This window comes from Prionailurus bengalensis, chromosome B2 (assembly GCF_016509475.1).
Source record: "Prionailurus bengalensis isolate Pbe53 chromosome B2, Fcat_Pben_1.1_paternal_pri, whole genome shotgun sequence".
In the NCBI taxonomy this organism is placed as follows: Eukaryota; Metazoa; Chordata; class Mammalia; order Carnivora; family Felidae; genus Prionailurus; species Prionailurus bengalensis.
Window position 1 is genome coordinate 46,921,094 of NC_057349.1, and position 26,262 is coordinate 46,947,355.

General features: G+C 36.1%; 1 protein-coding gene across 1 annotated transcript; it reads right to left on the reverse strand.

The window, feature by feature from the left end:
- LOC122489611 (cysteine-rich secretory protein 2-like) lies at positions 1-25,894 on the reverse strand. The gene is made up of 8 exons (XM_043591632.1): positions 25,836-25,894; positions 16,450-16,520; positions 11,451-11,567; positions 10,557-10,644; positions 5,379-5,524; positions 4,871-4,968; positions 2,868-2,956; positions 1-684 (listed from the first exon to the last, which is right to left on the reverse strand). The coding sequence occupies exons 1-8, from the start codon at positions 25,861-25,863 to the stop codon at positions 557-559; spliced, it is 765 nt and encodes a 254-aa protein (XP_043447567.1). The 5' UTR covers positions 25,864-25,894; the 3' UTR covers positions 1-556.
- Between the last annotated feature and the right edge of the window lie 368 nt (positions 25,895-26,262).

Genomic DNA, 26,262 nt, shown 5'->3' on the forward strand with positions numbered 1-26,262 from the left:
TTTTTTTTTAATGCACTTTTTATTTTGGAGTATTTTTAGATTTATAGACATTTTGCTAAGATAGTGCAGAGAATTCCTATATACTCTTCACCCAGTTTCAGTTTCCCCTCATGTTATCATCTTGTATAACCCTAGGACATTTGTCAAGAATAAGAAAGAGATATTACTATCAAAAACAATTCAGACCCTATTCAGATTTCACCACTTTTTCCATTAATGATCTTTTTGTGTTCCAGAATCTGATCTGAGAGACCACGTTCCATTTAGTTTTCATGTTTTCTTAGTCTCCTCTTGTCTGTAATGGCTTCTCAGAATTTCCTTATCGCTCATAATTTTTACATGAGCAACAGATAATATAATCATAGATTATGTAACTTTTTAATCCTTTGATGAAAGAAATTTCTGTAAAATAAAAGGTAGATCCAAGAGAAAAAGACTCCTTATTACTTGGAATCAAGTTTGTAGCCAACATGCTGACAATATCTTTGCTAATGTCACATCTAAGTAGATAGTGTGGCCCTTCTCCACTCAGCCCCCCTCAGTCTGTATTGGGTATTTAATAAATTTTATCTTTACAATAGCAGGAAGCCTTGCAATTGTCCTTGGGAAGACTATGGTCACAGGTTAGTGTTTTCTTCAAATCATTACAGTTTTGATACTTATCTTCATACTTGCAAACATTGGCTGAAATAAAAACAAAGAAATTAGTTCATTATAATTTTCCTCTATAGCAGCAACACAAACAATACATTCAATGCAAGTGGGGAGAACACAATTGAAAAAACAAGTTGGCATCGTTACACTATGATGTCAAGGGACACATTAATCCACCACTTCTTTTAAAATTTGAGCTTTTTGAAATGTTTCTAAGATGAATTGACCTACTTTTCTTCCTCAGAAAACAAAGTAAAATAAATGTAAATGAGTCTCTAAAATTGCACTGTCCAAAATTGTAGCCTTTAGCCATGAGGTTGTTTAAATTTAAACTTAAATTAATTAAAATTAAATAAAATTAAGAAAATACATTTTCAGGTTATCAGTGACACATGTTACATTCCCAGTGCTCCATGACCAATCTGACTAGTGGCTACTTTACAGGACAGTGCAAAGATTGAACATTTCCATCATTGCAAAAGGTTATATTAGACACTGTTGCTCCATCTAGATGCTAGAGCCACTAGTTTTTCTTTCAAGAATAATAAACCATTATGAGAAGATGTGGATATAAAAATGGGAGGGAATTTTACTACAATTATCTGACATTTCCACTTTGAAGTCCCTCAGTGGCCACAAACTCAATTAACTCTCAAACTAAATTCATCACTTTACCTGCAAACTTGGCATTCCTTTGGAGTCCCTCCCCAACTCCCAACTCAACACCCCCAGTATCAGAGAAATGAAACTTAACTACTAAATAATTCAAACCAGATACTGGGAATCAATATGAACTCATGGCTCTCTACTTTTTATCAGCACTCAACAAATGCAAGTAACAAACAGTAGCCATTCTACTTCTTTCCTGTCATTCATTACTGTCCATTTCTCTTCATTCATTTTGTCCTAATGCAGTAAAAACATCCATTTGGCTTTTGAACCCATGTTTTCAACAGTCTCCAAGCTGGCTTGAATCCACTTGTTTCCCCATACTACTGCCAGATCTTGATAAAACACAATTCTGACTTCATCACTCTTCTGTTTAAAAATCTTTCAATTGGTTGCTCATTACTAACAGGATAAATTCCAAACCCATTAACAAATAGTATTCATCAGACGTGTAAGTATTTTATTTAATTGATGTATAGCTTTGATATCATCAATATTCTGAATTGGAGCTATACAATTGAGAATGTATACAGTTTAGTATACTGAGAATGCTACAGTTTAGTCTGGTGAATGCAACTGAAAGGTAAAAATCTCAGATAATGGGTCCATTATACTATTCATAATAATTTAATGACATATCCCAACCAAACAAAAATACCAACTCTTAGTATTTATATTCATAACAACACTGAAAATGAGATATATGACACTAAATGTAGTCCTTTTTGCTAAAATGTTTTTTAGACTTCTGTGAGTTAATATTGCTATACAAGGATTTGATTGACATTTTAAAAGTATATAAAAATTACTAACAACACAAGTGCAAATGGTTATTAAATTAAACTTGATTATTCTAACTGTACTATGGGAAAAATGAATTTAGTATAATGAACTCATTGGTGTATAAGAAATGCTTGGTGTCTGGACTGAACCATATCTGTGATCTCATACCTTTATGTTTGTACATATTTTCTCTTTTTAAAATGCAATAATGAAATTTTGCTACAATTACATTAATTTTGACAGGAAAAACATTCAATTACAATGAATATTTTCACAGAAACATTTTTATATATGCCAATAGGTAATGAGTCCAACATAAGCACAAATATACATTGATGGTAGATATTTCTTTAGGTTATATATGGTTACAGGGTTTTAGTTACAAATAAATATAGATACTGGCTTGTGTACATTTTTTGATTAAACACCCTCTGTTGAATATTTTTTGTCTTTTGCATGAGGGAATTGCTTAAGTTGGTTTACAATAAGAAGATTTTCTAATTCTTTTTTTCATGTTTATTTATTTATTTTGATGGAGAGACAGAGAGAGAAAGAGAAAGAGAGAGAGAGAGAGAAACCTGAGCAGGATCCACGCTGTCAGCCTGGCATGGGGCTTGACCTGGGATCATGACCTGAGCCAAAATCAAGAGTCAGATGCTTAACTGACAGAGCCATTCAGATGCCTGAAATTTTCTAATTATTAAAAAAAATGTCAGTCAATTTTATTAGATGTACTAGCAAGTTAATGACTTCGAACTTACTGCATAGTCCATTGTCACAGTCATAAGGGCAGCTGGCACAAGGCTTTCCTTCTAGGTAGGGTGTATTTATCTTGTTAAGATGATTACCACTGAAATTTGAAATACAAAGTGTCAAACATTTTTCATTTTTCAGTTTAGTTTATGCTACCAGGGTGGCACCTATCACCACAAATACCTGAGTATTTATTCAGTGTTTTTAATCATGTCAAATAACTGAAAAACTAAAATTCCCAAAATGTACTCAGATACCAATGTAAAGTAAGAAAATAACTCACACATTCACTTACTTCCTTGACCATAATCTCCCAGCCTGAGACACTGAAATGGGATAAATGGGGTCTAAAATTTTTGGAGTATATTTCAACATGGCAACATTCTTTCTCACCCAGAAGATGTGGTCAATTGCTAAAGCAATGTACCCCAAGGTGCTGGCTGGTGATAAAACATATTTCTTAGAGAGACAGCAAGTTCCTGGGAAAGAAAGGGTTGCCATAGGGAAAATGCTTAAAGTTACATGTAATTTTACATTTAAAAAAGAAAATATGATAATTTTTAAATATGAACTAGAGAAGGTAAAGCCCAGGATGCTTTTGGCCTCTAGATGGGGGTGATGATTTTCAAGTGGTTTTTGGTGTGTTGTATTTGGGAGTAGGGGTGACAGGAAGATTTTTGAATGTCTAGAGGTTTTGTGTGTAAGATTTTAATACTTAAAAAAGAGGGAATGTTAGAAAAATGGTTTTATTAACACTAATCGCTAAGGTATATTGGTCTTACAGTGACTAGTCTACCCCTCGTTGGTGAATATTATTCGATTGGCCGTTATTATCTGAAAATACAAGACAGTCAAAATCTCGATTGCTCTAAGTAGGCCAACAACACAAGGCCATGCATCTAAATCTCAGCCCCTGCAAAGAATATACCCTAGTGTGTGTGAGCCCCTGGAAAAATGTTAAATAGACACAAATATGTTCTGGAAGTTCTCTCACCCCTGCTTTCCCTCATTATTCACTCCAACTCTCATTTCAGATACCTGGCGTCAGATCCTCCTTTCTTAGAGCCAGACAGTGACTTTAGATGCATTCTCCTAGGAACTTTTCAATTCTTTCTACTAAACCCTCATAGGTCCTTGCAGGAAAATGACATTGGGAGTCATACTTCTCAAACAGGAGATCCATATACTTGGGTTATCGACAGTCTCAAAATAAAGCCTGAAGATAGCTTGGTTTTAGGGGTCCCCCTGTCCCCGATGGCAAGGAATTTCAAACATTTAAAGAAATTAAGGTTAACAGATATGTTGAGATTAGATCTTCAGTATATCCACAGAATTTATTCTGGGTAAGTTCAAACATAATCTTTGATGAAAGAACACATTTCCTGCTGCAAGTCAGGACCTAAAGGATGGTTCATTATGGAGATTTTGTGCAAACTTCTGAAAAACAAGGGTTAAGGATGTTCTTCTCTCCTGGACTCTGAAATACATTAAAGATCTCTTGGAAAAACCTTTGAGAGCCAATGAATGAATCATCTGTGATGGTAATAGCATAGATAGCATTTTAGATAAGCAGGGGTGGGAACATTTTAGCAGAAAGAGCTGAAATCACAATCAGCCATTCCCAGTTTCCCAGTCCATCCCTTGCTTAACCATCAAGCTGCCACCTTCCTAGAGTATGAAGTTAGTGAGAACCGATGACATCAAATCCACAGAAATGCACACTACCCATGCTCATTGATTAGCTGTGAGCCCAAGGGAAAGGTCACTGAGAGAAAAGATGTCAGTCTGTAATTGGGGGAAATAGAGTTTCAGATTTTACACTTGGAACTGAAAACCTGGTGTCTTCTCTGATAAATTGAATGTATCTCAACTTAAAAGGCATTTCCAAAGACACAATTCCTTCTTTTTATTGAAATATTCTTTGTATTGTAGTTTGTTCAATATACAAAAATTTCAAAATATTAAATTGCAGATGGGATTATTGGCATTCAGCTCTAAAGCGTATACTTACGCAGGACAATATTGGCAAACATAGTAATATTTCAGAATATCTTGATTGGGACAATAGGCAACTCCACATCCAACGTGGTAAGAGGAGTACCAGACAACCTACAAATCCGGAAGGGAACATAGGAGAGTACATGAAAGAGGGAAAATATTGAAAAACAAATAGTACCAATTGTAAAACTGAAAAAAAAAAAGTTACCATTATGGTATTGCCTTGTGGAAATAATTAGTTCAATTATTGAAGCAAATCACACATTTTAAAATACTGAATTTTCATATACATTCCTCACTTTATGCATCTATAATGTTGGGAAAATACAGGGTGTACTTCCCTATGAAGAGTTCTGCCAGCCAAGGAATAAATGACAGCTTTAGATGAAGTACTGGCCAACACCAAGGCTACTAGGTCTACTCACATTCTCACACAAATTGAACACGGGTTGGTCATAATTTGGAGAAGCTTTCTATATTAGAACATTTGTGGCAGAAGTATTTTAATTTGTTTTCCTTACCTGGGTATAATGTCCAACAACTGCACCAGCAGTCTTTGCTCCCTTACCATAGATAAAATTGTCCTTCTCATCATACCAGTTTTGGATTGGGGCTGACCATGACTTAGGGTGAGATGACATATAGAGATTCTCACCACAGCTTGTACCTAAGGAGAACCAGATCACAATGAAGCAATAAAGCATGCCATGGCAAAAGAAATTAACTAAACGAACACAAAGATGTTGCCTTTCAAACAGTGCCTATGCTTGCCAACTCTTAACATGTAATAAAACAGCTTCTGTCCTTACCAACTATTAAGCTGAATGGAAGACAAATCTGTCTACCACATTGAGGCTGACCCGAACATGCAAAATTTTGAATAGGTTGAGAAGATCTTATGCTTTAAAAACCCTTCTCCTTTTGGGGTGTCAGAGATGCATTCTTTTCCATGCAAAATTCTTCACATGTGTAATGTTTCCTGTAGTCTCAGCTTTGTATTGTAAGCATGCAAAGGGTAGTGACCAACTTTTATTCTTTTTTTTCTTCTTCATGCCTACTTTCGCCAGATATTTTTCATATATTGGACCCTGAGTAAATGTTTATGGTATGATTTTTGTGTGAACTTGGAAAAAATGTTCTACAGGCAGTCTTTAAGAGTCCCAATTAAGAAGCAACTGACATCAGGGGAGATGGCAGTTTTCAAAGTTTTTGGATCCTCCCTTAATCAATAAATCAGAATGTCATCAGACCAAATCTTCCTCAGAGAAGTAGGTAAGAAGAGCCTTGCAGAGGGTCACATCAGCAAGATGGTGGAGTAGGAAGCCCTGGATTCTCCTTCCCCCGACAAACACACTGATTCAGCAACAATTCCCAAACAAATTCCCCTTGTGAGAAATCCAAAATTAATTGCAAGGCTTCTATACCCTGGGAGAATATGAACCCAGACAAACTGAAGCCTGTAGGGAAATTAGGACACCTTCTTGCTAGAATGCCTATCCTCAGCACAGTTTCTGCCATATGATCAGGAAGAGATCCCGTATCTCCCAGCTTCTCCCAGGGGAAGGAAAGAGTTGGTTCATTTGTCCAGCCCCCCAACCTTTCCTTAAGGAAAACTCCCAGATGGTTGGCTTCTGTCTTGCTAGTCTTGGAGCTCTGATTGTCAGACACAGGCTAGCCATCTGGGGGAAAATGGAGATGGTGGTTGGGACTGGTAGATATCACATCTCCTCCCCATGGCTTAGCACAGAGCAAGCAAATGAAAAATCTTAGTTCTCAGCTTCTTTTTCCTGAGGAAGCAAAGAGTTGATTGGTGTGTCCAATGCTATTTCCCCAGGGCTTCCCCAAAAGCTAACATCTCTCTTGCCAGTCTTGGAGCTCTGATGGCTTTGGCACAGTGTTGCCCCCCTGGAGGGAGAACACAGATGGTGTTTTGTATTGGTAGATGCCATGGCTCCTCTCTTCAGCTCAGAAAAGAGCAAGCGAACAAATACCACAGCTACCTGGTTCTCCTTGGGGGGTAGGGGTGGGGGAAGAGTTGGTCTGGGTATCCAATGCCACAAACTTTCCAGAGGCTGCCCCAAAGCCTGGCTTCTGACTTGTGTCTCTGAGAATGCGAACTAGACCTAGCATAATCTAGTTCCTTGGGGCAAATGAGAACAGATAGAGGTTTGGGCTGGCAGTAGCCATAGACTCTCTTGGTTCAGCACAGAGTGAGCAGATAAAAAACCCTAGCTCCTAGCTTTTCCATGAGAAAGCAAGAATTGGATGGGATGACTAAATCTCCATCTTTTATGGGGGCTGCCTGAGGAACTGACTAAAGATCTTTTGTGAACACAGTCAACTTGAGCAGACATTTCTCCAAGGAATATGTACAACCAGCCAACAGGTATATAAATGACTTTGGGTAACATAGATATTTTAACAATATTAATTCTTCTCAATGGGCAAAAAAACCCACTCTCTTCAAGAAGTGATGATGAGAAAATTGGACAGCCACATGGAGAAGAGTAACTTTGGACACCTAAATTACACCACACACAAAAATGACCTCAAAGTGGATTAAAGACTTAAACATATGACCTGAAATAGTAAAACTCCTAGAAGAAAATATAGGGAAAAAGCTCTTTGACATTGATCTTAGCAATGAATTCCTGAATGTGACACTAAAAATATAAGCAACAAAAGCTAAAATAAATAAGTAGAACTGCACAAAACGAAAAAGCTCTGCAAAATAAAATAAACAATCAACAAAGTGAAAAAGCAACCTGTGGAAACAGTGAAAACATTTGCATAGCATATAACTGATAAGGAGTTAACTTTCAAAGTATATAAAGAACTCATATAACCCAATAGCAAAAATTAACCCAATTTAAAAATGGGCAGAAGATTTGTTTTTGTTTTGTTTTGTTTTCTGTATATTTTTTATCATTTTTCATTTAGCATTTTATTTATTTTATTTTATTTTAATTAATTAATTTATTTTTCCAATATAGTTAACATATAGTGTTATATTAGTTTCAGGCACACAATATACTGATTCAACAAGTCCATACATAACCCTGTGCTCATCAAGACAAGTGCCCTCCTTAATCCCTATCCCCTGTTTCACCCATTCCCCATCTCCACCCCACGGTAACCATTAGTTTTTTCTCTATAGTTAAGAATCGTTTTCTTAGTTTGTCTCTCTCTCTCTTTTTTCCTTTTCTCTTTTTACTTGTTTGTTTTGTTTCTTAAATTCCACATATGAGTGAAATCATATAGTATTTGTCTCTTTGGGACTGATTTTGCTTAGCATTATACTCTTTAGCCCCATCCATGTTGTTGCAAATGGCAAACCTTTTTTATGGTGAATTATATATATATATATTTTTTTTTTTCTTTGCACATTCATCTATCAATGGACACTTGGGATGCTTTCATAATTTGACTATTGTAAATAATGCTGCTATAAACATAGGGATGTATGTATCCCTTTGAATTAGCGGTTTTGTAGTTTTTAGGTAAACAGCCAATAGTGCAATTACTGGATTACAAAGTAGTTTTATTTTTAACTTTCAAGGAACTTTCATACTGTTTTCCACAGTGGCTGCACTACTTTGCATTCCCAACAGTGCACAGGGTTTACTTTTTCCCCACATCCTCTCCAACACTTGTTGTTTCTTGTGTTTTTTATTTTAGCTATTCTGATGGGTGTGAAGTGATGTCTTGCATTTCTCTGATGATGAGTGATGTTGAGCATCTTTTCATGTGTCTGTTGGCCATCTGTATGTCTTCTTTGGAAAAGTGTCTCTTCATGTTTTCTGCCCATTTTTTTGAGCACAAGACATGAACAGACTTTTCTCCAAAGAAGGCATACAGATGACTAACATGTATGTGAAAAGGTGTTCAACATTACTAATCATCACAAAAATGTAAATCAAAATCATGAGATATCACCTTACATCTCTGTCAGGATGTCTATTATCAAAAAAACAAAAGACAGCAAGTAATGGTAGGGATGTAGAGAAAGTGGAATCATGAACACTGCTGGTGAGAATGAAAAATAGTGTGGTTGCTGTGGAAAACAATATGAAGGTTCCTCAAAAAATTGAATGTAGAACTACAAAATGATCCAGCAACACCACTTCTTGAGTATTAAAGAATTGAAATCAGGATCTTGAAGAGATATTAGCACACTCATGTTCATTGCAACACTATTTACAATAGCCAATATTTGGAAACAATCTAAATGTCCGTGGACAAAGGAATGGATGACAAGATGAGATATATACATACAATGGAATATCATTCATCTTTAAAAAAGGAAGACGTTTTGCAACATGTGATAACATGGGTGAACCTTGAGGACATTATGCTAAGTGAAATATGCAGTCATAGATAGACAACTACAAGCATGAATACATTTATATGAAGTATCTAAAAGAGTCAAATTCATAGAATCAAAGAGTGCAATGGTAGTGGCTGGGGATGAGGGAAAAGAGAAATGGGAACTTACTAATCAATAAATTTCAGGTAAGCAAAGTGAATAAATTCTAGCTATCTGCTGTACAACATTGTACCTGAAGTCAACAGCATTGTATAGTACACTTAAAAATTTGTCAAGAATGTAGGTCTCATGTGCTTAAGTGTTCTTAAGCACTGTTGCTGTAATAAAATTAATTTAGAAAAAGAATGAAATGCCTTGAAGCCCAGAAACATTTTCCTATCATTTCAGGCCTCACTTAATATTTACATTTTGGTGGATTAAAATATAATGTTTACATGCTGCTTAAAGAGAGTATAAAATATTCTTGGGAATTTTCTTTAATATGGAAGGAAAGAAACTAAGAATCTAACAGAACTTGATGTTACGACCATTTGTTTTAAGCTTCTACTGAATGTAGTTACCTAATTTCATTATAATTTTGGCATCAGCAATATAAATAACAGTAGTTCTACTGAAGTTACAAGTAATTATTCAGTACTTTCCAACTGGGTTTGCCTGTCATGCTTAATAATGTAAATGAATATTTTATGAACAGTTTATGCACTGAAGTTTTCTCCAATAGTTTTTCTAATTCTTGAAAGTTATATATATTTTTGCATATGACATTATTCTATGCATTACAGGTACACAGTCTATATAAAGTACTTGACTATCAAAAACTAAAAACTGAATCAACATACACAAAATATTAATCATGATTTAAAAAGTTTAGGTATGTTTACAGCAAAATTCAGGAAAAATTCAACATAATCCAGTATATTTTATGAATACAAAATGAGGAGATATCAAAACACCAAACAGCTACACAATATCACAAAAAAGGGCAGTGGATCAGAGATCAATAAGCCTGCCCAAAGCATGAAACTCTCCAGTAAGGACACTTCAGATTGTGTCTTGGGGAAGTCATTCCTCCCCTGTCCTTATCTTATAATTTCTAAAATTGGAGAAATGATGATTCATGACCTGTTTATTCATGAGCTGGTTCAGAGTGATAAATGAAGTATTGCTTCAGAAATTCTTGGCATAATGCAATCAACAAGCCCAAAATGGTATCTATAATGATCCCTCCCTATACAGATACTTTGATTTTAAAAAGAGCAACATTTATTCACTAAGTCTTTTTTCAGCATCCCTGAATGTCCCATTGTATTTGATTTTTCTAATATTGTTTTATTTGTTCACTTATTTAACAGATATTTGCTCATTTACGTACTGGTTTTTCGGTCTTCTGCATTGCTGTGTTCTAAAGTGCACTTGTTTGCCCATTTTTGGGCATTTGCTGCTGCTTCTCTGCTCCATTCCTAAATGTCACAAGAAAAAAAATGCACTTAAAGATTCAACTCCAATAGAGCATATGCTTTATAGTCTGATTGGTAGACTGATTTGCACTATTTTAAAAGCTTCTATAGATATATTATGTAATTGTCTTTGGTATGAAGGATCTTTTTGTTAGTTGTGTGTGTGTGTGTGTGTGTGTGTGTGTGTGTGTGTTTATGGGCCCCAGTGCCAATTTCCATGTGAAAAGAAGTTCATAAATGATGTGTCTAGTGAGAGAAATACCTGATACAATAACACTGACAATTTATGATAGGAGAGGAAACACACTTAGGATTTTTAGTAATAGTGCTACTCTAAATACTCATCAAATATATTGAAGTATTTAAATTATACTTCAATAGTAATAACTGGCCTAGATTTTTCCCAATTCCACTTACAGCCCATTGCATTCAAATGGGAGAGATCTAACTTTTATGGATTATGCCTTGGAAAGTGGACTGTTATTTACTCTTAATGGCACTGATTTTGAAGGAAAGGGGACTCCTTTATTTTAGACTAGGGAAGACAGTGAACAAAAAAGTGTAATGGCTTCACATTTGATGTCTGAAGATTTGGCTTCTAATTTTGCCTTCCCAACCTAATAGCCCTTGCAAATTATTTAACCATATAAAGGAAAATTAATTTCTGTCCTGTCCATAACACAGCTCAAATGAAATAGCAAAATAGAAGCAAAATTATGTAAGCACAAGGTACTTAAGAGATGTCAGTTACCAGCTCCCTGCTCTTGTCGTGACTTTTCACATCACTAGCCTTTATCACTGCCTCTTACCATCTTTAGCATGTTGCTGGCAGGTGGAGAGACTGATCTCCTTAGTTCATTGTGTTTATCTACAATCTCTTTTTGGACTTGTGTTCGAGTAGTTGACAAAGCAGCAAAGGATGGATCCTAAAGAGAAATAAAATTATGGTTACCATTTTAACATTTGTTAAATTTGGTCCCTCAGCCTTTGGACAGCTTTGAGGTGCCCAGCTGCGGAAGGATTTTCCTCGAGTTCACCTCCCTGTTTGACTGCCAGAAAGCCATGCAGGGCCTGAAGGGTCGCAAGTTTGCCAACAGAGTGGTTGTCACAAAATACTGTGACCCCGACTCCTACCACCTCCCCCCCTCCCCAGGACTTCTGGTAGAAGTGGAGGGGGAGGGTGGCGGCAGGGCTGTCTGGGGGCTGCTCCCCCCCCACTCCTCCTCTTTCCCCCTCTGAAGAAGGTGGGCAGAGGAGTGAAGCTGAATGACAGCTAGCAGCAACTTAAGTGGCAGCAATTAGGGTGGGGGTGAGGTGTGGGTGGGGAGGGGAATAGGGAAGTCTGCACACAGGCCCACACAGACACATGCATTCACAGACATAGAGGGAAGGGGTTAGGATGGGGAGGGGGTTCACAGCAGGGCGGTAGGACCCCCATAGCCCCTCCTCATAACAGCCTCTCCTCCCTTTTACTCTCTTTCTCCCTTTCCCCACTGTAGAAACAGAGTGTGTTTATGATTTATGGCCAAACTATTTTGATAAACTTTTTTTTAATGTTTATTTATTTTTGAGAGAGAGAGAGAGAGAGAGCATGAGCAGGGAGGGGCAGAGAGAGAGGGAGACACAGAATCTGAAGCAGGATCCAGGCTCCAAGCTGTCAGCACAGAACCCTACACTGGGCTTGAACCCACCAACTGTGAGATCATGACTTAAACCAAAGTTGGACACTCTAGGCACCCCACATAGCCAAACTATTTTGATTTTTTTTGTCCAACCCCCAGTGCCCTGCCTTCTCCCTAACTAGGTCCACAGCCCCCATTCTCTTGGCCTCTGGTTCTCTCCTCGGTGCCTACCCTCCTCCATTTCTTATGTAGTTGATTCTGTCCTTAGTCTCCCTGACCGGCGCCCCAGCCCAGTGGCCTCCTCCCTTTCCTGTATGTGGCGATTTCATATTTCCTAAGATGAATTTGCTTGTTAAACATTTTGCTGTATTTTACTTTTAAAAAATTGCATTTAAGAGTAAATATTAATTCCAGGGAACAATGATCACTTTAGAAGCATTCAGTTCAAGCCAACAGTAGTTACTAAGCATTGCCAATGAACCTGAGCCAAAACTGTGACAAATAAGAAAAAGCAGTTTAAAGCCTTGAGAATAGTAATGGAGTTCGGAGCATGACAAATTAGAATATTCTCTGAGGCCACAGATGTCAATTTCTAGTTTCAAGGGAACTCTTCATGTGCTGCTTCTATCCATATGAGTGATAATATTTTATAACCATAAAGGTACACAATGGAAACATTAAGACACCTTGATTCACATTTGATCAGGCTGCAGCAGGTGGGATGAGAGTGGAGCTCAAGATTCATCCTAGACTTTAAGGAAATTTTGACCTGACATGTCCTGTATTTAGAGAAATAATGTATTTAGAATGTATTTGGAGAAAGAATGTTCAGATTCAAAGTTTATTCAATATTCTAGTAAGGGGCGACTAGGTGGCTCAGTTGGTTAAGCCACCAACTGTTGATTTCAGCTCAGCTCATGATCTCATAGTTTGTGGTTTCAAGCCCTACATCTTTGGGCTCAGCAATGACAACGCAGAGCCTTCTTAAGATTTTCTTTCTCTCTCCCTTTCCACCCCTCCCCTGCTTAAGCTCTTGCACCTGGTCTCTCTCTCTCTCTCTCAAAATAAATGAACTTAAAAATTTTTTAAAGTTTAAAATTTTAAAGTTAAAAAAAATTTGAAGTACTTAAAAATACTCTAGTAAAATCATTCTTCCTGTTATGATATGTATTATGATCTACTTTATTATGATCTGATTTCATGGGGCCACCCAAAAGATAATTTTGCAACATCAAAAAATTTCCAAGGCCATTTAAAGGGAGCAAAGTCATCTACTTAATGGGCCATTGCTGATTCTGTTCCTTTTTAGTAACAGAATAAAGTATTATATCAGCTGCTGAAATTTTTGGTATATTTTATCATTGTACGTGTGTATGTGTGTGTGGGGTTGTGTCTAGCCTAGGGTAGGTGAGTTGTTCCCACAGGTTAAGATAATTGATGACTTAAATTAATACATGAGTGTTTTGTTGTATGAATATGAGCAAGAGTTTGAAGTCAAAGTCTAAACAGACAGGGCCCTTTGTTGATTTTACCTGACACACTGGGGTAAGTTATTCTCTCCTACCCCAATAATGAGTTCCCTCAAAGCCCTCCAAATAATGTAAGTTTAGGTTTAGCCATGTTTATCGCCACTATTTATTTATGCATCCATTTCCCCTGCTTGCTTGTATGTTCCTAAGGCAGGAACCAATAGTGAATGCCATTGTACCCACAGATGTGGCACATTCGCAGCTACTAACTCCTAAGCTAGAAAGGATGCACATGTGAAATATTAACAGTGACCAACCTCTGCTTTACACTAAAGCATAAAATAACATCCTTGGATATTTTCTATTGACCCTCAAAAACCTGCTTAAGAGAATTTCATTTCAAAATACATAAAAATTTGGCCCCTGCGAAAGAAGTCATTATTTCCTCCTTCATATCCTATATTGCTTTGTATAGATATAAATCCTACTGAAGACGTATCTTTGTCGTTGTTGTTTTTAAATGAGTTTCAAGAGAGCTTTTATTAGGTAACAGGAAATATGAAGAGTGTTGAACATAAAATAGATCTAACATGGTATCTATCTATTGATCCTTAAAAAGTTTATTTTGATAGACTATATGACATAACTAATAAAATAATTCCATATATTTCAGTTACATTGTAACTAAAATGATAGGTGGATTCTACTAGATATACAAAAAAACAAAGGGTGAATTCTTGATTGAGGCTAGGAAAACTTTGTAAAAGATGGTCTGGATTGGGGTTATAAAGGATGATTAGTGTTTTCTAGCATTCTTGAGAAGGGGCAGAAAGTATGTAGAGAATCTGATTAGCTAACGGTTACTGGTACAAAAGAGCAAAATATCTCTCCTTTAAATAATTTCAAAAATGAAGACCAGGAGATGGACCAGAGAGATAACAGAGGAGCAGTAAGGACCATGAAAAAATCTTTAAGAAAGAGACTGGGGAGAAAGCAAACTTTTTGACTGAAGACCGAGGTGATGAGCAAATTATCTTCAGACTGAAAATTAATTGTGGTAATATAATGACTGTATTTCTGAATGCCATGTGAGTTTTGACCTAGTGTCTGAACTCTTTGATCTGAGGATCCCTAGCTGTTCTCGTATGCTCAGAGTTAACAAAGAATGCACAAACAGACAGCAGTGACAGACTTTTTCTGATCAGAAGATAGACACATTGTATAAGCACCTATGCGCTAAGTACTTAAGAGAATGATTCATCCTGTTCTTAGGATTCTTAAAGGGCAGCAGTGTATTAGAAATAATTAGAGCAGCTTAGGGGTGCCTGGGTGGCTCAGTCAGTTGAACATCTGACTTTGGCTCAGGTCATGATCTCGCGGTTTGTAGGCTCGAGCCTGCATTGGGCTCTGTGCTGACAGCTCAGAGCCTGGAGCCTTCTTCAGATTCTGTGTCTCCCTCTCTCTGCCTCTCGGCTGCTCATACTCTGTCTTTCTCTCTCTTAAATAAATAAGCATTTGACAATAAATTATATTAAAAAAAAGGAAGATGAAAAAAAATTTAAAGGAATAATTAGAGCATCTTATTCTTTACGTACTAATTGTAAGACCATGAAAAAAAAAGCCAAATACTTAATATCACTAGTAAAGTTTCTTTTTTTAAATTTAAAAATAGGTATAATTATTATCATTCAGTAACTATGAAAATAAATGCGATGAAGTATGTGAAGAAGTTTTGCTAATCTGAGATTATATAATATATAAATATATTGTTAATTTTCTGTGAAAATCACATTGTAATGAATTAAATAAAAGGAAATCAAAAAAGATATTTGGAGAGCTTTTAAACCTGTGGATCATTGCTGTCAATAGAAATATAATTACAGTATCAAACTTATACAAAAAATTTTTTTTGTTTGTTTATGTTGAGAGAGAGAGTGAGCAGAGGAGGGGCAGAGAGAGAGGGAGAGAAAAAAATCCCAAGCAGGCTCTGCTCTGTCAGCTCAGAGACCAACGCAGGGCTTGAACTCATGAACTGTGGTGAGATCATGACCTGAGCTGAAACCAAGAGTTGGATGCTTAACTGGTTGAGCCACCCAGGCACACCCAAAAAAATTTTTTAAGAGAGAGAGAGAAAGAGAGAGGGAGAGGGCCAGAGGGAGAGAGAAAGAGAGAAAGTCTTAAGTGGCTTAACGCCCATGATGGAGCCCGATGCAGGGCTTGATTTCATGACTATGAGATCATGACCTGAGCTGAAACGCAGTCAACCACTTAACTGACTGACCCACCCAGGTGCCCTGTATCAAACGTAATTTTAATTTCTGGGTGGCCACTTTGAAAAGGAAAAAAATAAACAGATCAAATAACATATTTATTTAACAGATTCAAAATATTATGCTTTCATCATGCAATCAATTTTAAAATTATTAATGAAATACTTTGACTTTTTTTTTTACTAAGTATTGAATTCTCCATGTGTTTATGCAGATCTCAGTCCCGATCACCTGTATTTCTAGTGTTCAATACCCTCACGTGGCTAGAGGCTACAGCTCGTCATCACAGCCTTAAAATTAACTGTGTTAAGTACTCGAGCAACGGATGAGTACTTTGTGATGTACCAGACACTGTAGTACTTTTCAGTTTTGCAAACTGATCTAATTGCTTGCTATTCCTCAGAGTTGCTTCAATCGTTCTGAAAATATTTTTAACCTTGACCATACCTGTCCATTTGCAGGAAAGAATGGAAGCAACACAAGAGCCAGGAACAGCAACTCCAGGAATAAGGCCATGGCTGGGGGAGGAAAAAAAGAAAAAAAAAAAACAAAAACACAAAGGGAACAAAGACCTGCATTAGAATGTTTAGTGCATGAACTTCAGAGGAATATAGGAAAACAAAACAAAACAAAACAAAACAATGTAATGATCTCAGTTATTCCACGTTCATTAATAATATAACAAGAGAAGATTTGTTACAAGATGCCAATAGAATGATAATGGATTCACCCAGAAGCAACCCTTCATAGGATGTAAAGAACAAAAGGAGGTACTCGGTTGAAGCCTTTGAAGTACACCTATAAATGTGAAGTGCATCTACATACTACCCTCTTTACCCTAGTTCCACAGTCTTGTCTATGTAGCTCTTCCCTTCGGATTCTAGGAATGGCTTTTTCACATTGCCTACTGAGGAGAAGTATTAGCTCCCAACTGTTAGCAATACTGGGATGCCACTGGAATAGTCCTTGCTGGTTTCCTTAAATCCTTCTTAATCCTTCATAAATATACCCTCATTAAGATCTCTTCAAATTACTAATTATCCTGTGCCATTTCTTTCCTGCCATGAATCTGGCTCATGTATTTGACATTACTAGAACCCTAGGTAAATCCACTGAGAAGGAAGTGCTTTTTTTAAATACTTTCAACTACACCAATGTAGCCAGTGTCCTCACTCATTCCCATTCAAACCTTTCACTATTACAATGACTCAAATTCTAAAAAAGGCAACATTCTCCTTCCGTATCTAAAAACAGAAGGTAGATTTCTCACTTTTAAGATTAAATTACAATCTGTACTGATGCCCTTAATAGGTTCACATCCTTTGCCTCACTAATTTAACTTCTTGGAATCCTGAAGAAATAATAATGTATATTGGAAAAACTTTAGGCATACATTTTTATTACATTAATATTTATAAGGATAAAAACCTTACAATTTACTAGATGCTCAATAGCAGGGAGATAAAATGTCCAAATAAATTAGAATACATTCTCTTGTTGGAGTATATTAGACATAACAGTTATGTCTCTGATGGTGTTATAACAAAAACAATGCTTATGCTTCAAAGTTAAAAAATGGTATATGGGAAATTCTTAGCTTCTGTTATGGATGAATGTTTGTGCCCTCCCAAAATTCATATGTGGAAGCCATTGTGGCTATATTTGTATTTGGGTTTCTAAGAAAGTAGTTAAGATTAAATGAGGTGATAAGAATGAACCCTGATCCAATGAGGTTAGCGTACATATAGGGAGAGATACCAGAGTCCTCTCCCCACCCCCCCTTCCTCTCTCTCATCTTCACACATACAAGAAGATTCTATGTGAGAACATAGTGAGAAGGTGGCTGTCTGCAAGTCAAGAAGAGAAGTCTCACCAGAAATTGACTATACTGTCACCTTGGTCTCAGACTTTGAACCTCCATAACTGTGAGAAAACAAATTTCTGAAGCCACCCAGTCTGTGGTATTTTGTTATGGCAGCCCAAGTAGTCTCACACACATTCCCATATTTGGTATTTGAGGGTTAGGTTATTTCTGAGTGAGTTTGAAGGTGTATAAAATATGGTAATTTGAAATCTTCTGGAGCTACAGATTTGCATTCAGGTGCCCATGTGTGAGCAAGACACTGAGAGATCTGGTTACCTCTGACTCCCATCCAGCATCCATATCTCAATGAGCCTTGCTTTGCTCATGGACCTATGACAAAAAGCATGTCACAGGTATTTTGGAGTAGTTTTAAGGTAAGAGAAGAAATTTTATTGCATGGTCATATTGACAATCTTGATATTAGGGAGATTTGGGAATGTTTACATTATTACTCTCCTGAAGTAACAGAAATAGGATCTCATCCCCTTCTCCCACAAAATAATTATCAAAGAACAAATGACAAACAGAAATACAAGAGAATTAGTTTATCTTCACGTGGTGAGACATTCTTTTTTGCATTTTCTATAATAAGTCTGTGTTACTGTAATTACTGTAATTAGAAAAAGAAGAAGATTATTAGCTCTTTGGAAACTGTGTCTGACTTTGTCAAGCCTATTAGTTGTTTTTCTTTTGCAACCTGGTGTAGCTAACAGTTTAGGCATTATGACAATCATGTAAGAGAACAGAGGCACAGAAGTGTAAGTGACCTCCCAACAGCACCATTGCCAGTTGGAGTGTAGCTGGGACAGAACCCAAGATTTCTTTTAGCCTCAATATCTATTTCCCACTAAACTGTATTATACTTTTTGGAGGCCTGGGGTTCCTGATAAGAATGAAAGCATTTAATGAATCTTCTGCCTTGACAAAAAATATTCGCACATTACTATAAAGCTTTTCCTGGCTGTTAAATAGCTGGTAGATTACTAAACACATTTGAAAAGATTAGAAAAAAAAATACACAATATTAACAAGTTAATCCTCTACTATTGTCCCTCAAATATGAAATAAAACTCCTAAAACTTAAAGAGCTCAAGTAATTTTCTTAGGATATGCATCTATCAATTTTCTTAAGATATGCATCTCATGTTGAAAATATGCCTCATTATGATAAGCTTTAGATATGTAACTTTGTTAAAATAGTGGAGAAGTTTGTTGGCATTTTAATGAAGTATTTTTTTATTTAATGAAGTATTTATTTAATAATATTTTTTAAATAATTAGAACAGGAAGGGAGAGAATTAGAATGAAAATCACAAAATTAGCAGCATATTCCTGCAAGAGAGTTCTATGAGGGGTACAAATTATGCAGGTGTTCCTACAGATTTTTGGAAATGTAAACTCTTCTATCCCATTAAAATATCACTTACAGAAGTAAGAAAAAGTTGATTTTGTTTATACTGTAATTATTAGGTGGAACAGAGGAAGAGGTAGGAGAATAAAATGAAAATTTGAAGACAGAAAAGAAAGATTATGGAAAGAAAAATTAACTTAAATTCTGTATAAAGCAAATACATTAACTTAGTGTCCAAAAAAACATTGTTCATTTCTCAGAGATACCTGGTCCCTATTGAACAAACCTGAACACCTAAAGTTGGCACCTGGTATTGTGATAATGGGAAGGGTGCACTATAGATGTTAAGAAGTCTGGGGTTTATTGTCATTAATCCTGTTGTAACTAGTTATATGAAATTGAAAATCTTTTTCAAGTTGGACTATAGTGACATAGGATCACTTCATATGGTTCTTGTTAATAGGGAGATAAGTAATGTTAGAGTAAAGGATGCCTGTGCCCTCAGGTGGAGGTGTACCCAGCAGAAATCTCTCAGCTTGTTGGCACTTCAATTGATTGGCTGAAGCCTCCGATTAGACTACACCACAGTTTGACCTCTATCTTGGAGCAATCTTGCTTCCCTTCCCTCCCTTCATAGGGAATTGATCCCAAATGTATTTTTTGACCTCCTGTGTCTCAGATTTTGTTACCATTACCTGGGGAATCCAACCTGGTAGGTATATTATTCATTAGATAATCTTTTTCTCATAACTCTCCTTATAAGGGGTTCCTTGTTTATACCTCATTGTCCTTTGATCATATGCCCTTTATGTCTTTGGTCATGTTAATTCTTAACCTGAATTTTAACCATATCCTTCAAGAATGTGAACATTTCTAAGTTCTTCTTTCCAAAGAAACTCACAGGCTAACTCCAAAAACACCGATCTTGTCTCTGGATGGGAACATTTAAAGCCCACCCAGTCAATTTGTATTTTATTCAGTTTTTCTGATTTATATTAATATTCTATTTTCTCTCAATTTCTTTACATTTGACTTCCCCCCCCATATCTACATTGTGAGTAGCTATGGCAAAAGATGGTTCACTCTGTATTTGGTCAGAGAGGGAGCTGCAGAAACTTACAAAGTCTCCAGGGGATTCACTCTTACACTAGTGTCCTTGGGCCATGCACATCCCTTTGTCATGGCCTCAGGTGGGCCTCCTAGAAAATTTGAAAGCAAAAGAGGAAAATAGACCCTCCCTTTTTTTTTCAAGTCAATGGCAATCAGTTATTCCACATTCTATCCATGATAGCATGCTAGATATTGTTGAGCATGGTCAAGGAAAAAGGACAGGATTCTTGCCAGCCCTGTCTTAGCATGTTGTTAGGGGAGCCCATAATTCTAATGCCCGCAGTGTGAGCTGGTTGGACTTTCGCATGTGTGCAAAAGTGAAAGGTAAAGTTTTATTGTCTTTTGCCTAGACCCATTTTGGGACTTTTGGAGAAGGAAAGGGAAGAATCTAGCATAGAGCAAGGTTCTGGAAATAAATATTTCAGATGTTTTGTATTCAGATATTCAGATATATTGTAAGACCAATGCATTTAGCTCCACCTCACCTCTTGCCTCCAGGGGCCTCCCTAAATAGCACGTGCAGATAGGATACGTTTTATTTGCATTTCCATTTGGTAGAGTCATACAGAAAACATTAGAAAGAATTAGGAGGGCTGCCTAGGTGGCTCAGTCAGTTAAGCCTCTGACTTTGGCTCAGGTCATGATTTCACTATCTGTGAGTTTCAGCCATGCTTTGGGCTCTATGCTATCAGTTTAAAACCTGGAACCTGCTTCAAGAATCTGTGTCTCCCTCTCTCCCTGCCCCTCCCCTGCTCACACTCTGTCTCTCTCTTTCTCTCAAAAGTAAGCAAAGATTTTTAAAAAATTTAGGGAAGTAATAGAGTCTTCTTGTTATTCACTTGCATATAGAGAATTTTTAAATGTGCGTCATGATATATCTCCTCGACTATTTCCTTGGGAACAAACTTTAGATTCTTTCTAAATCGTTGCCCTCAAAAGAGTTATTTTGCTACATGCAAGTCACCAAGTCTCTCTTCTTATACAGTTTTCTGCTCTGCCATTCATAATTTTCCTTTTCAAGAGATCAGTAATTTTTCAAGAGTGTGACTAGGGAAATGTCAAAGGGATTCAAAGATTTACAAATCCAAGTGTTGATGATTTACTGCTAACTATATGCAGTGGAGCAAATTGTGTCTTTCTAAAGCATGAATTTATATACACAATTAAATTATAGCATATAGCTTCTTCTTTACATTGGTGTTAGGAGCACCCCTAAGTTTGAAATACTCACTTGAAAAAAATAAGTTGTTTTCTCTAATGACATGATATCACTGCTTACTAATTAATGAAAAACATAAACTTACAAAAATTATATAGCCATACCTTGCCTTAAAAGTCCATTTTATGGAAATAAGGATTTTCAAATTAGACACTAGGGAGAATTTGTTTAGTTCCTAAGAAAAGAATTCATAAAAGGGTTGATTTAACAAGCAAGCTTTTCAGGGTGCCTGCGTGGCTCAGTAGATTGAGCGTCTGACTCTTGATTTTGGCTCAGGTCATGTGGGATTGAGCCCTGTATCAGGCTTCTTGCTGAGCATGGAGCCTGGAGCCTGCTTAGGATTCTCTCTCTCTCTCTCTCTCTCTCTCTAGCCCTCTCTTTCTATGCACCTCTCCCCCACTGGCATTCTATTTCTCCCTAAAATTATGTATAGGGTCAATTGGATGGCTCAGTAGATTAAGTGTCTGACTTCAACTCAGGTCACAGTCTCACGGTTTGTGAGTTGGAGCCCTGCATTGGGATTCTGTCTCCTTCTTTCTCTGTCCCTCCCCCATTCACACATGCACTCTCTCTCTCTCTCAAGACAATTAAAAAATTTTTAAAAATAAAATAAAATTATGTATGTATGTATGAATGAATGAATGAATAAATAAAGTAAGCATTTAGGCTTCTATTCTAGTTAGGCTGTAAAAATAAGCAGGCTTCGTATTATCACCCTGACATGAACTCTGGAGGAATGATGGAAGAAACGATATAGTGAGAAAATCTGGTGCCATTTGAGACAACATGGATGCATCTAGACAGTACTATACTAAGAGAAATAAGTCAGACTGAGGGAGACAGTCTACTCATAAATGGAATTTAAAAGAAGAAGATGAAGAAGAAGAAACAAACAGCAAAATCAGAACTATAAATATAGAGAACAAACTGATGGTTGCCAAAGGGAAGGGATGCAGAGGGGGCAAAATGGGTGAAGGGAAGAGGGAAATACAGGTCTCTTGTTACAGAATGAGTAAGTCATGGGAATAAAAAGCAAAGCATAAGGAATATAGTCAGTGATACTGTAAGAGTGATGTAATGGGACACATGGTAGCTTTATACTTGAGGTAAACATAATATATAATCTTGTCAAATCATTAAGTTGTACATCTGAGACTAATATAACATTGTGTATCAACTATACTCAAATAAAAACAAATTTCAAAGAAATCCATGATCAAGTAAGTTTTATATCAGGACTGTAAGAAAAATTCAAAATTATAAAAAGAATAATTCAAAATTAGAAAATATATTGGTCAAATTCATCACATTCATGGACTAAATAAAAATCATGTGGCAAAATATGTTATTAAATTCAACCCCTAGTTATAGTTAAAAATAAGAACAAATAAGACGAGAGATTATTAATTTGGTAATGGAAATATTGCTAAATATCTCTAGCAAATATTGTAGTTATTGGAGAAACTCTAGGTGCATTCATTTAATATTGAGAACAACAACAACAAAAAAAGAATGACTAATGTCATTGGTATTGTTCAACATCATATTAGAGAGGTCCTTATCAAAGTCATAAGAAAAAAAGTACATGTTTGTAAGTCTTGAAAGGAAGAGGTAATATTAGTATTATTTTTAAATGATATGGCCAATTATCTGGAGAATGCACCATAATGAAAAGTTTGTAAGATGTAATAGTCAACCTATAAAAAATACCATTGCCATAAACTAGCAACACTCAACTAGAAAATAAGATTAAAAAGAAACATACAACTCATAGCACAAAAAATAGGGGCTCCTGGGTGGCTCAGTCTGTTAAGTGTCCAGCTTTGATTTAGGTCATGGTCTCACAGTTCATGAGATCGAGTCCCACATGGGGCTCTTCACTGACAGTGTGGAGCTGGCTTGGAATTCTCTCTCTCACTCTCTATCTGCCCCTCCCCTGCTCGTGTTCTCTCTCACCTCAAAATAAATAAATAAACTTAAAAAAAAAGTACAAAAAATATAAAGCTTATTTACCATATAACCAAGAATTAGAAAAAAAAATGTTTGGAGACTACTTTTAAACTCTAGTAAAGGACACAAAAGAAGATATGCATAAGTTAAGAGATTTTCATTCTATTATGGTATGTGTTAATATAATAAAGTTAATATCCTAATTAAATTAATATGAAAATTCTTTGTAATCCTAGTAAAAATTCTAATTGGCCTATGAATAACTGAATATACTTTTTAATAAGAAGAATTAATTTGGTAATCTTTTCATATTAGTTATTAAAATAGGCTCCAAACTTGTTTTGACAAAATTTGGATGTTGTATTAGGGAGAGAAAAATGGGCCAATGAAAGTGAATAGAAAATTTAAGAGACAGACAAAACAAAGTAGCATAGAAAAGCATTAGAGGAAGAACAGATTATCTAGCATGTGACTTTGGGGAAATTACCTTGCTATATGGGGAAAATTTTAAAGAAGCAAAAAAACCAGATCCTTATTAATCATTACCTATGAAAGTAAATACAGAGGGATTAAATTTATAAATAGATGAAATGTTTTACATGCATGTTTTCAAGACCATATCCCTTTGCCTTAAGTGAACTATATGATCATGCCATTATATGGTGACCTGTGTTTTGTGTGAAGCACTGTGTCACTCTTTATGGGCCCGTTAAAACTCCTAACACTCTAGATAGTAGATTACATGACTCAATACCCTAGTTTACAGATCTTCAGTCCCAGGATCAGAGATTTAATAATGAAATGCCATATGCTTGCATGCAAAAGAACTGGAGGGTAAGTGCAGATAGTTTGGCCTCAAAGTCCTAGCTCCTGAAAGGAGGGGATGAAAACGTTTCAAACATTTAGACCAGAAAAAAATGTCATTAAAAGCATCAACACACATATGTATAATGTGTGCTTTGTGGGTACAGACACATCTGCATACCATTCACAGCACAGGAAAGTATTTGATGCAATCTTTTTGAACTTTAGATGTCACATTTAATCTTCATTCTGGTCACTTTCTTTATCTCAGCCACTTGTCTGCACTACAGAAAGCAGCCTATGATACTGTACAAAGTTTGCCAAACTTCTAGACATCATCATCTAGGAAATCTGCAAAGATACCTAAATAACAGTAGCCACCTTGACAGTTCCCAAAAGCAAGTTTTTTTTTTTTTCTTTTCCACATTTTTTCCTTTCCCTTACTTGAATTTACTAAACAGCATCACTGGAATTATTAGCACTATCTGATTTAGACATTACTTTAGAGGTCTGACACCCTTCCTCCTAATTTGCCTCTTCCTCTTACAAGTCTGAGCTCTATTCAGGGGTTCCAAATGACCTCACGACGCATCATTATAGAGTAGTTCCTGCATTTGCAACTTGTCATCGGTTTAATTTCCTTTGATGCTCCTCCAGAAGGTGAGTCACACAGAAGCAGGTGTAGATTTTGGTTTTAATTGACAAAAGACGCAACACCGGATCTTCTCTGGAAACAGTATAAATCCTTCCTAAACTCCCTGGATGGCAGTTTAGCCATAGAGGAGAACATTAATAAAATATTTTTGCAAATAAAATCTTAGCTCTGCAGGGTAAATAACTCCTTGAATGTTGTGATTAGGTACCATTTCTTATTTGCCAGAAAAAGTTCTTTGTTGAAACTGCTTTCTTACATAAAATATACACAGCAGATACTATATTTGCTTATGTAGATTAACTTTTGATCAGAAAACTTATAAGTCTTTTGTTTTCTTTTTGATTTGAGGGAATTTCATGAAGGAAATTGTATGTTATGCTGATAATCATTCAGGATTTTTTTTTATCTCTATGTCAGTGCTATAATTTTGTTTTGATAGATTTAAAATTATGAGCAATAGCTTCTGATCCTTACTTTAATATAGTCTGTATCAATGACATAGCTATATATGTGAATATGAGTGAAATTATTAATATGGAAGTATGTGACACATATCTCTTTATTCATTTTTCCTTGAAAGGAAGTTCTGGTATAATTGTTTCCAAAAGTCATAAACATGGAAATTATATTACCTATTTTAGAATGAAAAGTAAAATTTAATTTAAATATTAAATTCGCTAAAAGTGCTTTTGGAATAATAGAGCTACATAGTGTTTTCTCAGCTTAAGAAAGAGTATAAAAATTAAGCCCATTACTCTCAATAAAAGTGATTAAGTTTTGAAAAATCATAGATTCTTTTACAATATATGATTTGCCACTGAAAAAGCATCAATGTATTTGCATCATAAAATGTTCACCTTAAAATAAATACATTACTTACTGCTGATTCTCAGAGCTGGCTGAAACATCTGCTTTATCTGTAGGAAGAAGGAAGGTGGAGAAAAAGAGGTTAGAGCAGTATATATACATTACACTTATTTCCTGTTTGGGGCCAATTATGGTTGCGCAAGTGAATCTAAGTCAACAGGTCTGAAACAGGATTTGTCATACCAATAGTTTCAAATTTCACTGCTGATTGTTTAACAGAAGTTTTGGCAATATCTTGTCATTCTCCACATGGCTTTTTTTTTTTTTTTTTGAATGGCTTTTCTTCAGCTCAGGTGATGTCCTTAGATGTCTCCTTTGGTGTGCATTTATTCTCAGTGCCTGTTTAGTTCCTAGAAGTGAATTCTCTGTAGACCTTGGGTGGAGGTTATTTAGTGTTTCCATATGTCCAGAGGTAGGCAGGTTGAAGAGCTTATGCACAG

Coding starts and splice junctions, on each gene's coding strand:
- LOC122489611 (XM_043591632.1), bottom strand. CDS start 25,863: ATGTTTCAGCCAGCTCTGAGAATCAGCA. Junction 16,521..25,835: donor GCCAGCTCTGAGAATCAGCA/GTAAGTAATGTA, acceptor TTCCTCCCCCAG/CCATGGCCTTATTCCTGGAG. Junction 11,568..16,449: donor TCTTTCCTGCAAATGGACAG/GTATGGTCAAGG, acceptor ATTTCTCTTTAG/GATCCATCCTTTGCTGCTTT.